The sequence below is a fragment of the Rhinoderma darwinii genome, chromosome 3 (assembly GCF_050947455.1).
Source record: "Rhinoderma darwinii isolate aRhiDar2 chromosome 3, aRhiDar2.hap1, whole genome shotgun sequence".
In the NCBI taxonomy this organism is placed as follows: domain Eukaryota; kingdom Metazoa; phylum Chordata; class Amphibia; order Anura; family Rhinodermatidae; genus Rhinoderma; species Rhinoderma darwinii.
In genome coordinates, this window is record NC_134689.1 from 250,365,943 (window position 1) to 250,379,879 (window position 13,937).

A 13,937-nucleotide genomic window follows, 5' to 3' on the forward strand; every position below is an offset into this window, starting at 1 on the left:
TCGACTGTCACGAAAGACAACGTTGATGTGAACACAGCCTTAGTCCCCATGCACACGAATGTAAAAACGCCCGTAATTACGGGCCCACAGACTTCTATTGGCCACGGGTACCTCCCCGTATGCTTACGGGAAGGTGCCGGGGCCGTTGAAAAATATAGAACATGTCCTATTTTAGGCTGGGATTACGGCACGGGCAGGCCCATAGAAGTCTATGGGGCTCCCGTAATTACGGGTGACTACGTGTGTACACCCGTAATTACGGGAGAGTTGCTAGGCGACGTCAGTGGATAGTCACTGTCCAGGGTGCTGAAAGAGTTAACTGATCGGCAGTAACTCTTTCAGAACCCTGGACAGTGACTTCCGATCACAATATAAATCAAGGTGTAAAAAAAATAGAAGTTCATACTTACCCAGAACTCCCTGCTTCTTCCTCAAGTCCGGCCTCCCGGGATGACGTTTCAGCCCATGTGACCGCTGCAGCCAATCACAGGCTGCAGCGGTCACATGGACTGCAACGTCATCCGGGGAGGTCGGCCTGGAAGTCAAGAGAGGGACGCGTCACCAAGGCAACGGCCGGTTAAGTATGAATTTATTTTACTTTTACTAGGGAAAGGGCTGCCCCTTCTCTCTATCCTGCACTGATAGAGAGAAGGGGCTGCCGATTAGTACAGTGCAATTTTGCAGCGAAAACGTGCCCGTAAATACGGGTGGAATACTGGGCGAATACGTGGGATCAAGGACTCGTATTTACTGGACAGAAAAAATACGTTCATGTGCATGAGGCCTAAGTGAGAGTAATCCTTTGGCTTGTGTTTACACAATCCAGTTGTCTCATAAATATCTGTTTTAGGCCCTGTTCACATTGTATTTTTTTGCAGGCAGAAAAATCTGCCTCAAAATTCCTCCAGGAATTTGACCTGCCTGCATTTATAGCTGCGATTTTGGCCCACGGCCATTGATTTCAATGGGAGGTCAGAAGCGTAACTGTGGCAAGAAAGCACATGCCGCTTTTTTTTAAAATAAACAACAAAAAATGCCTCCGCCTCCCATTGAAGTCAATGGGAAGCAGTTTCGTCCATCTTTTGGGGCTTCTTCCGACGCGGTTTCCGCATCAAAATTAGCGTAAAAAGATTCCCTGTAAACTGGACCTTAGAGAGCACATTATTTATTCTTAGGGCTTGTCCACACGTAGCTGAGTTGCTGCTAATTTTCCATCCGGAGTTGTGGACGGAAAATACGCAGTGGAATACAGTAGCAGCAGAATAAAATGTAACAAATCTCATCCACACGCTGCATAAGATTTCAGACCAGAAATTGACCTGCGGTGCGTATTATTTGTACCTCAGCATATCGATTCCTGCTGTGGAAAGTGGACTGAATTGCTGCATTTCTCTGAGGAGATGTCACCATCTCCCAACATTGTAAAAACGCAGCAAAATCCGCACTATTTTCTGCAGTAAAGAACACCGGAAATGGTGCGGTTTTTCCGCAGCGGAATGTCTGCTACTTTCAACAGAGTTGCTGCAGAAATTTTCAGCAGCATTTCCGTTACGTGTGGACAAGCCCATATAATGTTTGTGTTTGTATGCTCATCCTGAGAGTGGATCACTGCTGTTTATTCCTTTAAAAGTACAATCATAACAATGTGGTAGTCTACATAATAAATCTACTTTAACACGTTTGGATATATAGAAATGTTTTTTTTTTTTTTGTAGGGAAGTCTTGCACACAAGTTTATCACAGTCCGATATACAGATCCTCCACCCTGTCAATCTCTGTCTGTCTGTAAATCGCAACCTTGCAGCCACATGGTACCGTGATATACCTGTTTTGGAAGTGAAAGGACATCTAAATACTATGGATGTAAGTAATTATGGAGGGCCAACAAAATGAATTGCTTATTGTACGAAATTGTCCTTGTTTTAATTTTCCAACACGTTTTTGATAATATACTGTACATTTACAGGCCGCTTTATCAATACTGATAGCTGAGCAGAACCCTATTGCCCTAGAAACAGTCTAAGGGCTCATGCTTAGTGGTATATAGCGGTACCTCGGTATGCCTCCAATCTTATATGGAGGGGGCTTGCTCCATCGGATACCAGCTCCTTTAAACTGCGTTTAGATGGGACGATTTATTGTAAGATAGTAATACATCTAGTAACAATCTTACCATGTGAATGAATATAGGCTGTGTTCTCACACAGCATAAATGTTACACTTTTGAATCGACCTTCAAGTCCGCACTTAAACCAGCTATAAAATCTGCATGTTTTACATGAAGAATTTGTTGCGAATTTTGGTACAGATAAAGCTGTGGATTTATCTCATTTCGTATCCATGAATGAATGAATCTGTAGAATTTCCGCAACTGATCGGGCATGCTGCGGACGTGAAAATCCACAGCATCGTGTGTTTTGTTGTTGTTGTTTTAACACACTAAGTGAATGGGGTTTGTTTTAAGGTGGAATATTACATTTTGCAATAGATACTCAATTTGTGAATTCACTCTTAGCAATGAGTAAAGGGTGTTTTACGCTGGGCGGTTATCGGGCAGACAAGCGTTCATAGAACGCTCGTTGCCTATAATTGCCCTGTGTAAACGGGCAGCGATCAGCAGATGAACGATGCTGATCGTATCGTTTTTAAAAAGTAAAACATCATTGTCCGCAGCACATCCGCTCTGCCGACATGATAATGTATGGGGACAAGCGATCGGAGTAACGACTGCTCGTCCCCATCCATAGCTCCGTGTGACAGGAGCAAACGAGCTCCAGTCAACGATGTCTCGTTGATTGGCGCTCGCATCACCAGCCGATTATCGGCCGGTGTAATAGGTTCTTAACAGTGTGTAGATGTTTTGATTATGTTATATTGGAAGTATTGTGCTTTTCTGATTTTTAGTTTTTTTTAATCTATATACACATATCCATCACATATACATACATATACAAGTAGTGGCCATAGATAAAGTAAGTATATTAATCAATTTAATAATTGCTTTTTTGTGTTCTCTGTTTTTTTTAGGTCTGGCTGAGTCAGGAGGATATAAGTGTACTGTTCAATGTCTTGGTGGAAAATCTTGGTGAAGGTAGAGGAGGCACTGTGGATGCAGGGCGAACCACTGGGCAGACCGGTATGTATGTCTGTGCTCACTAAGCTACATATGTGAAGCAGTATATAATGGAGATAGGAGGAAGGCTAGAGCTCTATGGTGACATTTGCTTGACGTGAGATGTGGTAAAATTGTGGAAGTATTGCAATCTCAGTGTTGCATAATTCCTCTAATTGTTACAAGTGGCCCCTGACTTTTTCCATCATAACGAATCATGCGGTTTTATTACGACTCACGAGCAGCCAATAGTTGCCGTTGAGCTCTAGCTTAAAGGTGTGAAGACCTGGATACATGAAATTATATCAAGATACACTGTGGGAGGAATTTATTTTATTAATACAATTTATGTATAGACTATAGTAATCTACCACCATCTCAGGTGCCCTCAGCTAAAAATTTGTCATCTAGTTTTATAGGGGCCCACTTGTATACTATACTGAGTTGAGCCATAATGGTAAATGACTGTCACTAGTTCTTCAGTCGCTGTAATAGCTTTCTGTTAGTGCATAAGTCAAAGAATAGCAATTAACAAATTTGTTTAGACTTCTGAATTTACTGAAATGCCATTTTCTTTAATATAATCTTTTGTTATAGATATTGTAAAATCTCAACAAGAAATTGTACGCAACACACTGACCGCTAAGAAAGAATTTGTTGAAATCTCCGACTCGGAAACAGTAAAGTCCTCATCTGAACTGAGTCTTCTAATGAATTTTGAAATTAAAAAGGTAATGTCACATCAAGGTTTTCTGCTCTAAATTAAAGAATTTCTTCCCATTTGGATGTTACCCTCTATAAATGTGTTCTAGTAATGGGTCTGTTTTCTTTGCCCAGGTTGTGATTCAGTTAATGAAGCAGGTCAGAGGAAATGCACCACCTCTCCATGTTATTCAGGCTTCACAGCTTGGAGCAGTTGCAAGGGTGGGAAACCATGAAATGACAGCAGCCGTTTATTTGCAAAAAATCAGCATGATGTGTAATGAGTTCCCAGGTAAGACTGTAGATATAGAGTATCCTGTTTCTGACCATAACTCAAAAGATCAGTTCTTTGCCTTCATTTTTGCTTTGTCTGCTGTGGTCCCACAGGTCCCACAGGAGGGCCGTTGCTTCTTATGAAGTCTTCTGATGACACCAATGAACATCTTCTAAATATGGAGTATATAAAGGTCTGTAGGCAACTTTCATGATTATCATGATCTGTCTGTCATGTTCTTTCACTTGTCTGTTCTGTCTGTCATGTTCTTTCACTTGTCTGTTCTAAAGCTACACTGTATTTATTACTATAATTGCAAAAGTTCATCTGTAAAAGAAAAGAAAAAAAAAACCACGTTTCTGTTTGCCTTTTAATGATCTGAGTTGTTCAACGGTTCTTTTTTCCATGATGCGTTCATTACAGACTGCTACAAGTGGTTAAGGGGATGGTTATATTGCCCTCTTGTGGACAAAAAAAGTAATCTTTATATAGCACGAGGGCCCTGTTCACACAGGTGAATTTGACGCATTTCTTAGCGCATTTTACATGCCAAAAAAAAAAGTCAATGTCCATTCTTGCTGCGTAAAGCGCTCTGAAAATACGACGCACGTTCCCATAGTTAATGGGAGTACTAGTTAAGTTGCAAAATACATGATGAATAAACGCTTCAAAAACACCTGTATTTATAAAAGCGCATTACAAAAATACTAGCATATTGACAAGTTTACTTGTTTTTTTTTTGAGCGCTGTGTGAACATGCTCTAACATTCATCCATACTTTACAATTGGTAGCTTGATAATTAGATTTATTAACACAAGGGAAATTACCATCTCACTACTCAAGCGTTCCTTAACCTAATATGATGGTTTAAACGGAACTATACCGTTATATAGGTGATTAGTAATAGAGAGAAATTAGGAATCGTGGTCAAGAGGAACAGCAAATGGTCTCACTTTGTACACTCTAGTAGTGCTGGTAACACATATTGCTTTGCTTTAGTATTTTATTTTTTACAGTGCAGTATGGGAGAGCGTTTTGGGATGGGTGCAGTACAGGCAATAATGTCTCGCTGAGTTTATCATGCCTATTTATGAACTAATTCCTTTAATCAGGCTGTTTGTGCTTATTAACTGTTTTCTTGATTTCAGGCTGACTGCGACGGGCCCAATTTTACAACTGTTCATAACGGTACTCTGCAGACTTTGAGGGTGAGTATATTGTTTAATTTCAGTTGATGAGAAGTGCCCCTTAGCTGAATGTAAAACATTTTTTTCCAGTTTATTTTTTTCAATATATCTTAAAAATATTAACAATTAATTTTGATTTTATCTTGTGCTATGGCCTTTGAACTATTTTGGTCTGATACACACTACTTTTTCTGTAAATTGTGTCGTGTGTACAATAGTCCTCCTTATGGTTGTAGAAGTTTATTGAGTCAGCTGTCAATCAGTCGCATTAAAAAATGAAAATGTACCTTTCTTGAGAATTTATAGGATGAAAATTAAACTATAGGTGGTCTTACGAATAAGCTGAAAGCCTAAGTTCAGTCTGCATTTGACTTATGCTCACGCATAATGCTGTATACAGGCTCCGTACAAACTGTTATATGGTATACCAAAACTGAGATCGACCATAATCCCCCTCTACTTCAATGGGAGTTGTCCCATATGTATGTCTCTTATATAGAGGGAGGCATATATTTGCCCAATATTATGCATGATGACAAGTGGTGTCAACTTACTCAAATTAGAGTAATAACCTACAACAAAAAAATGGGGTCTGTGAAACACCAATACATTATATAAGGTATAAATTTTATGAAATCCAAAAATATAAAATACGTGTGTGTGTGTGTGTGTGTGTGTGTGTGTGTGTATATATATATATATATATATATATATATATATGTGTGTGTCTCTACAGGAGGGGGTCTGCTACCTACAAGGGGGCTGTGTGGCGCTACCTACAAGGGGGCGGTGTGGCGCTACCTACAAGGGGAATCTGAGTGGTGGGCTGATGGTCATTTTACTGTGAGTGGTGGGCTGCCAGGCATTTTACTGTGAGTGGGGGACTGATGACTTCAATTGGAGCTCAGAAAACCACTTGAAGACCAATAGGATGCAGAAAATACCTGTGGAGCCTGTTTGGCGCTTTTTTGCCTGCGTCTTTTGCATTAGCTTCAACGGCTTATAAAAAAAAAAATGCAAAAAAAAAAAGTTCACATTTTGAGGCAGATTTGTTTTACCTTGGAAAAAAAACACTGTGTGGACATAACCCTAACAGTTTAGTTCTTGTTTTTAGCCGTTTTCTGTCTTTCTCGAAACAATTTTTGGTAGGGGTGCCCTGAGGAAATTTTATTTTTCCAGTGTTGCCTCGAGTCCGAAAAGTTTGGGAAACTCTGTGCTAGGATAGAGGATCACACGGGCCTACGCAAGGATCCCATCGTGGAGCAGATCAATTAGTCGTGGGAACGGGGCCCTGGGTGTGTACAATTTTTGTTTTTGTTGTGGGGCACCGTCTATAAGGGGGAGGTGGGGGGCACTATACTGTGTGGGCCACTAAGCGGACATTATACCGTGTAGGGGTACTACAGGGGGCATAATACTGTGGGTACAATTAGAGGACAAAATACTGTGTCCTTGTAGGGGTTGTAATATATTATTAGACTGTATGGGGGCACTAAAGGGGCATTAAGGCCGGCCCTGTATGTATATGCGTGTATAGATATATATATATATATATATATATATATATATATATATGTGTGTGTGTGTATATATCACGGCATTGAACCAAGTGGTGCATGCCCTATATTTAACTATGTTTGGAATGACAAAAGTAGGGGTAGATTATGTGATCCCAATTTCCATGCAACCTCCCACACCCAATAGTGAAAGTTCAGTTCTGTTCCAGTCTCACTTAAATAGTGTTAGTACATGAATGACATGTGTGACTGCAAAATAGCAACTTACCCATTAAAAATATGAATGGCTACCTGGCGTCACACCCCGACGCGTGTTTTGGCTCAAAGCCTTCGTCTGGGGGTCGGCTTCAGGAGTTGCCCCTGTTGCCACTGTCCCTGTATTGACAGGGACATCAAGCGGAGCGCTCCACAAGCAGAATCCCCGGCCACAGGCTGATTCCGCTCCTTCAGGGAGCTACAGTGGCGCTATCTACAGGAAGGGGGCTGCTATCTACAAGGGGGCTGTGGGCTGTGGGCTGTGTCGCACTACCTACAAGGGGGCTGTGTTTCACTACCTACAAGGGGGCTGTGTTTCACTACCTACAAGGGGGCTGTGTTTCACTGCCTACAAGGGGGCTGTGTTTCACTGCCTACAAGGGGGCTGTGTTTCACTGCCTACAAGGGGGCTGTGTGGCACTGCCTACAAGGGGGCTGTGTGGCACTGCCTACAAGGGGGCTGTGTGGCACTGCCTACAAGGGGGCTGTGTGGCACTGCCTACAAGGGGGCTGTGTGGCACTGCCTACAAGGGGGCTGTGTGGCACTGCCTACAAGGGGGCTGTGTGGCACTGCCTACAAGGGGGCTGTGTGGCACTGCCTACAAGGGGGCTGTGTGGCACTGCCTACAAGGGGGCTGTGTGGCACTGCCTACAAGGGGGCTGTGTGGCACTGCCTACAAGGGGGCTGTGTGGCACTGCCTACAAGGGGGCTGTGTGGCACTGCCTACAAGGGGGCTGTGTGGCACTGCCTACAAGGGGGCTGTGTGGCACTGCCTACAAGGGGGCTGTGTGGCACTGCCTACAGGGTGGCTGTGTGGCACTGCCTACAGGGTGGCTGTGTGGCACTACCTACAGGGTGGCTGTGTGGCACTACCTACAGGGTGGCTGTGTGGCACTACCTACAGGGTGGCTGTGTGGCACTACCTACAGGGTGGCTGTGTGGCACTACCTACAGGGTGGCTGTGTGGCACTACCTACAGGGTGGCTGTGTGGCACTACCTACAGGGTGGCTGTGTGGCACTACCTACAGGGTGGCTGTGTGGCACTACCTACCTAGTTGGTGGCTGTGTGGCACTACCTACCTAGTTGGTGGCTGTGTGGCACTACCTACCTAGTTGGTGGCTGTGTGGCACTACCGACGGGGGGGGGCTGTGTGGCACTACCGACGGGGGGGGGGGGGCTGTGTGGCACTACCGACACGGGGGGGGGGGGGGGCTGTGTGGCACTACCGACACGGGGGGGGGGGGGCTGTGTGGCACTACCGACACGGGGGGGGGGGCTGTGTGGCACTACCGACACGGGGGGGGGGCTGTGTGGCACTACCGACACCGGGGGGGGGGGCTGTGCGGCACTACCGACGGGGGGGCTGTGCGGCACTACCGACGGGGGGGTGGCTGCGCGGCACTACCGACGGGGGGGGGGGGAGGCTGCCGGCACTACCGACGGGGGGGTTGGGGGGCTGCGCGGCACTACCTACAAAGGGGATCTGCGTGGCACTACCTACAAAGGGGATCTGTGAGTGGGGGGCTAATAGTTATTTTCCTGTGAGTGGGGGGCTGAGCTCCAATTGGAATTAATAGGAGGCAGAAAATATCTGCGGCGCCCGTTTGGCGCTTTTTTCCTGCGTCTTTTGCATTAACTTCAAAGGCTTGAAAAAAAGACAAAAAAATATCAAACAACTGTCAATTCCTGAAGGAATTTTGAGGCAGGTTTTTTTGCCTTACAAAAAAACACTGTGAACATACCCTACAAGTATAGTGCTTATTTTTAGCCGTTTTCTGTCTTTCTCAAAACAATTTTTGGTAGGGGTGCCCTGAGGAAATTTTGTTTTTCCAGTGGTGCCTCGAGTCCGAAAAGGTTGGGAAACTCTTTACTAGGCTACAGGATCACGCCGGCCTATGCAAGGATCTCGTCGTAAAGCAGCTCAGTTTGTCATGGGAACGGGGCCCTGGGGGAGTACAATTTTTTTTGTTTGGGAGCACTCTCTACAAGGGGGAGGTGGGGGGGGCCTGTATGGCACTGTCTACAATGGGGAGGTGGGGGATTATGGCACTATCTACAGGGAGGCTGTATGGCAAAATCTACAAGGGGGGCTGTGTGTTGCAGACAGGGGAGGGGCGCATTATACTGTGTGGGGGCCACTAAGCGGACATTATACTGTGTAGGGGTACTACAGGGGGCAATATACTGTGTGTGGCACTTAGGGGGCATAATACTGTGGGCACAATTAGAGGACAAAATACAGTGTCTTTGAAGGGGTTATATTATATTATTATACTGTATGGGGTGCACTAAAGGGGTATTATACTGTGTGGGGCACAATATAGGGCACTATACTGTGGGGGGCATTATACCTTTCTCATGCTGCATTTTTTTTATGATGGGGGTGGGGCGCCGATAGATAATTTTGCACAGGGTGCCATCTATCCTAAGGCCGGCCCTGGATACACACACCAATTCCTAAATGGATGCAGCCACACAACAATGCTGCATAGACGGAAATTGCACAGGTGCAATATACTGATGAACAGCCACCCTCACGCCTACTATTCATGAGGGGGTGGCTGCTTAGTATTATCATTGCACACTAATAGAAGCTATATCTGTGTGCCATTCACACGGTTACATGTAGTGCACCACGCTGGCTTACACCGTATTAGTTACGCCCATACTATTCGATCAGACGGGCTGCCCAGCACCTTCTAAGTGTACCACACACACCAGCATTGTGGTGTGTCTGCATCCTGTTGGGAATTGGTGTGTGTACCTGCCCTTGTGAGTAAGTATGGCCTTTTCAGTGATTACCCATGGACCCACAATCATTTAATGAAGATGGCTTTTAGTCCTGGGCTAATTTGGGATGATACATGTTTGAACAAGGTGATGAAATGCAGAAAACAAAAAAAAATAAGCTGGTTTTGTGCATTAATCTGGTCTTGGTTAGGCTATATTCACACGACCGTTAAAAACGGCCATGTGACGACCATTCTTTGAACGGCCATCACACGGCCGGTTTCAGAGCAATGATGTTCTATGGGTGTATTCACACGGCCGTTTTTTTTAACGGCCCGTGAATATTGGCCGTTCAAAAATAGGACATGTCCTATTTTTGGAAGTTTTCACGGCCAGACAACCCCCATATAAGTCAATGGATCTGTTTTTAACGGCTGTCAATACATGTAACAACCGTTAAAAACTGATCTGTGACATGGGGATTGGCAAGGAAACTACTAGTTCCCTTGCTGGCTATTGGCGGCATACTCACTGATGCAGCGCCGTCCTCTTCATGTGTGGTCTCTCGTCTTCACAGGTTCTGCGAAGGCGATGCGATGATGTCATTGCCCTGCCTTCGCAGATCCCGTGCAGATGAGAGACGGCACCTGAAGAAGACGAGAGATGACACTGTATCAGTGAGTATGTAGGGCAGCCGAAAGTTAAATGTAGTGTATTGTTGCGCTCACTACAAGGGTAGTGTGGCACTAGTACAGGGGGCATTGTACATAGTGGTCAACTGTAGTGAATTTTCCGGGACTGTCCACAATTTACAGAGACAATCCCGGAAGATTGCTACAGGGAGGGAGGGGGGGTGTGGCATCATCTACATCGGGGCTGTGTGGCATATACAGGGGTTCCGTGTGGCATCATAAACAGGAGGTCTGTAGAAATAGAAATAGGTCCAAAGATAATAGTGTCTAGGTGAACATGTGACCTTCATTTGGGTGTTCTCGGGGCTGGGAGAAAAAAAGCAAATGAAATTCATCAGTTTTTTCTAACGGCCATGAATAACGATACAAAAGGGATGTCAAACGGCCATTAACTGGTTCCCGACCGCTGGCTGTATTTTTACGGCCAGCGGTCAGGGTCCTTAAAACCCGAGCCATAGACTTTTTACGGCTCGGGTTTTAACTTGCTGCCCGCGCGATCGGGCAGCTGAATGTCGGGTCTCCGGCTGTCAGTGACTGCCGGGGACACTGAGTAGAGGATAGAAGCAGCTTTAGCTGCTTCTGTCTTCTCCGATGTCTTTTTACACCGCGCTCAATGAACGCTGTGTATAGGAATAGAGGCAGCGGCCGCGCCGCTGTGTCTCTTCCTCCCGGTGATCTTGTGACTGGTCACATGATCGCCGGGTGCCGTTACTTGCAGACTGCTGCTGGGTCTAACAAGACCCAGCACAGCCCTATTAGTGACAATCGTCACTACGAGAGGGCTGATATCCCCTGTAACTGGGGCTGCTGTGCAGCTCCAGTTACAGTGGAAAAACATGGTGTAAAAGAAAGAAAAAAAATATATATAAAGTTCCCCAAAGGTCTTTTTTGACCTTTGGGGGGACAGACCATAGTAATAAAAAAATAATAAAGCAAAGTGCAAATAAAAATTAAATAATAAATACACATAAAATACCCACCCCAAAAAAACAGTTCCCCCCCCCCCCCGCCAATCATTGTTGTAACACTACCGCTGACCCAATTACTCTAATATAGACATTTTATATATAAAAATTTACGGTAGACAATGACGGTCACAAATAAAAGGTCTATTTTAGGGTAAAACTGTTATTACCAAAAAAATAGCTGAAACATAAAAAAGCTTATTTTTTTACTATTATTTTCAAACTTTATGAATAAAAATTCTAAAATAGCAAAAAAGGTGTGTATAAAAACGATAAAAAATTAAACCTGCATTGTCTACGGATAAAACGTCGCAAAAATCACGTCGTTAGCCCAACAAATAAAAAAGTTATAGCCATTTAACTAACGCGTGCTAAAAAGGGCTAAACGATGTCTGGTCCTGAAGGCGCAAAATAGCCCGGTCCTGAACTGGTTAAAGACAGACTGGAAATGGATGAAAATTTGGAGACACACTGATGCAAAATGGCCATGAAAAACAGACAGTTGATCAGTTTTTAATGGCCATTTTTTTTCACGGTCGTGGTGGTGTAAGGGAGTATTTGATGAGAATTAGGCTTTAAGCCCAACATTCACATGATCCTTACATGTTAGATTTTTGATTTTGAACAGCTTTGGTACAGTAATAATTCTTTATTAAAACTTGTTTATGAGAAATCACACAATAGACATACTGTTTTAAGAATCTTCATCATGTTTCACGTGGATTATTTCAGTACTGTGTAGTTATAGCGAAACACTAAAAAAAAAGGAAGTTCAAAACATGTTCCAGTGTCTAAAAAGACAAGGTATACGTAAAAAATACATAAAGCCAACAAAAAAACAAAAATAAAACACACCGAGCAAGTAGGCTGGCTATGGCCTATTTGGGCAATGAAACGAATGAAAGAAACATCAGGGCAGTATAGAGTGCTAGTATAGAATGGTTAGGGTAGCGGAGTCATACATATGAAGATACCTTTCTGTAAAGTGATCCATTGGCACTGTGCTGAGATTTTTATTGCTGAAAATTTGACTCAACATTCTTAGCCAAAGACCATTCAAATCAATGGTGGTAAACTTCTAACTGATCTAGCCCCTGCCACTTGCCATTATCAACAAGATAGTAGTAAGTGAACTAGAAAGTTAGGAATTAAAATATACATAAAGGCATGAATTTAGAGTTTTTCAGTCTGCCCAGGTCCTTTATAAAGGGAATGATATTACAATTGATCTTGTGATCTGTTTTTGTTTGGTTGTTTTTCTTTGTACGGCAATGTCATATGTTAGTTGTTTACTAATAAAATGTATGCATTACTTCCTTATCCAGTTTTCCATGACTTCACTTGACTTAGTCCTCCACACTCAAGCATTGCTGTCCTTAATGAATTTTCTATCTGCTGCTGTCCCATCAACTGAGGCCAAAGTGACTGAGAGGGCTAAAGAATCAAAACCTGATGGAGAAGGAGAGAAACATGTGGCCACTAAACCAGCCACTGGTAAGTCCGTTCGTGAGTTACACATAGAAAAGTTAACTACTGTATCAGGCAGTGGCAGACAGACTGTAGAGGGCCCGTGTGTAAGTACAATATGTAGGCCCCTTTCTCTCAATAGCTCATCATCGAGCAAATTGCATAGGTCTCTTTAACAACCCACCAATAATTGTAAGCCATTAAATTCATTAGCTTAGTCCCTATATCTGATAGACAATAGGAAGCCTCTTTTAAGATGACAGAGGAACCTACCAGGTTCCTGTGCATCTGCATAGGTTGCACACATGATGTGTCCACCCCTGTAATCAGGCATTAAAGGAGTTTTCCAGTCCCTAAAAATGTATGGCCTATTCCCAGGATAGGCCATCCAATAGCTGATCGGTCGAGGTCTGACTCCCGGGACCCCCGCCGAACAGCTGTTTTGAAGGGTGTTCAGCGCTTGTACTCCACTTGCCAACTGTGAGTCGTCGACACATGTAGCGGCATTTCACAGGTATTCCAGTCTTCTCCCATTCACTTCACTGGGAGAAGGCTGCAGTACTGTGAGCAAGTAGAAAAGAAGGGGAAGCAGTGCTTATACAAACGCTGCACCCCCTTCACAACAGTTGGTCGGCGGGGGTCCCGTGAGTCGGATCCTGACTAACCCGCTTTTGATGGCCTATCCGGAGGATAGGCCATCAATTTTTAGGGACTGGAAAACCCTTTTAAAAAGACTGTTTTACACATTCCATTTTATTCCTGGTCAACTTGTGCAACCAATTTACAATTTAATCATGCAGTCATGAAATTCTTATTTATGTAAACAGGCATTATAAAAACTAGTTGATCTGTAATGATAACCGCATGACTGAATGAATGGTTGGCTCAAACTCATCCTTACTACTCTTATCATTGAATAGCAAGATATTTTTGTTAACCATACCAACCGATAGTAAGTGTAGTGTAATGCCTCATTCATGCTAATGTTTGTCTATACTTTAAAAAAAAAAACAAAAACATAAAAATATATAT

At 43.8% G+C, this 13,937-nt stretch overlaps 1 protein-coding gene across 6 annotated transcripts in view; it reads left to right on the top strand.

The window, feature by feature from the left end:
* The window catches only part of VPS13C (vacuolar protein sorting 13 homolog C), a 396,337-nt gene that overhangs the window by 219,010 nt on the left and 163,390 nt on the right, over nucleotides 1-13,937 (top strand). For all 6 annotated transcript variants that reach the window (XM_075857708.1, XM_075857702.1, XM_075857703.1 and 3 more), the window contains 7 exons: nucleotides 1,716-1,863; nucleotides 3,028-3,136; nucleotides 3,710-3,843; nucleotides 3,950-4,106; nucleotides 4,202-4,281; nucleotides 5,238-5,297; nucleotides 12,764-12,932. In XM_075857708.1, the coding sequence (XP_075713823.1) occupies nucleotides 1,716-1,863; nucleotides 3,028-3,136; nucleotides 3,710-3,843; nucleotides 3,950-4,106; nucleotides 4,202-4,281; nucleotides 5,238-5,297; nucleotides 12,764-12,932 (857 nt within the window). The remainder of the gene's footprint in view (nucleotides 1-1,715; nucleotides 1,864-3,027; nucleotides 3,137-3,709; nucleotides 3,844-3,949; nucleotides 4,107-4,201; nucleotides 4,282-5,237; nucleotides 5,298-12,763; nucleotides 12,933-13,937) is intronic.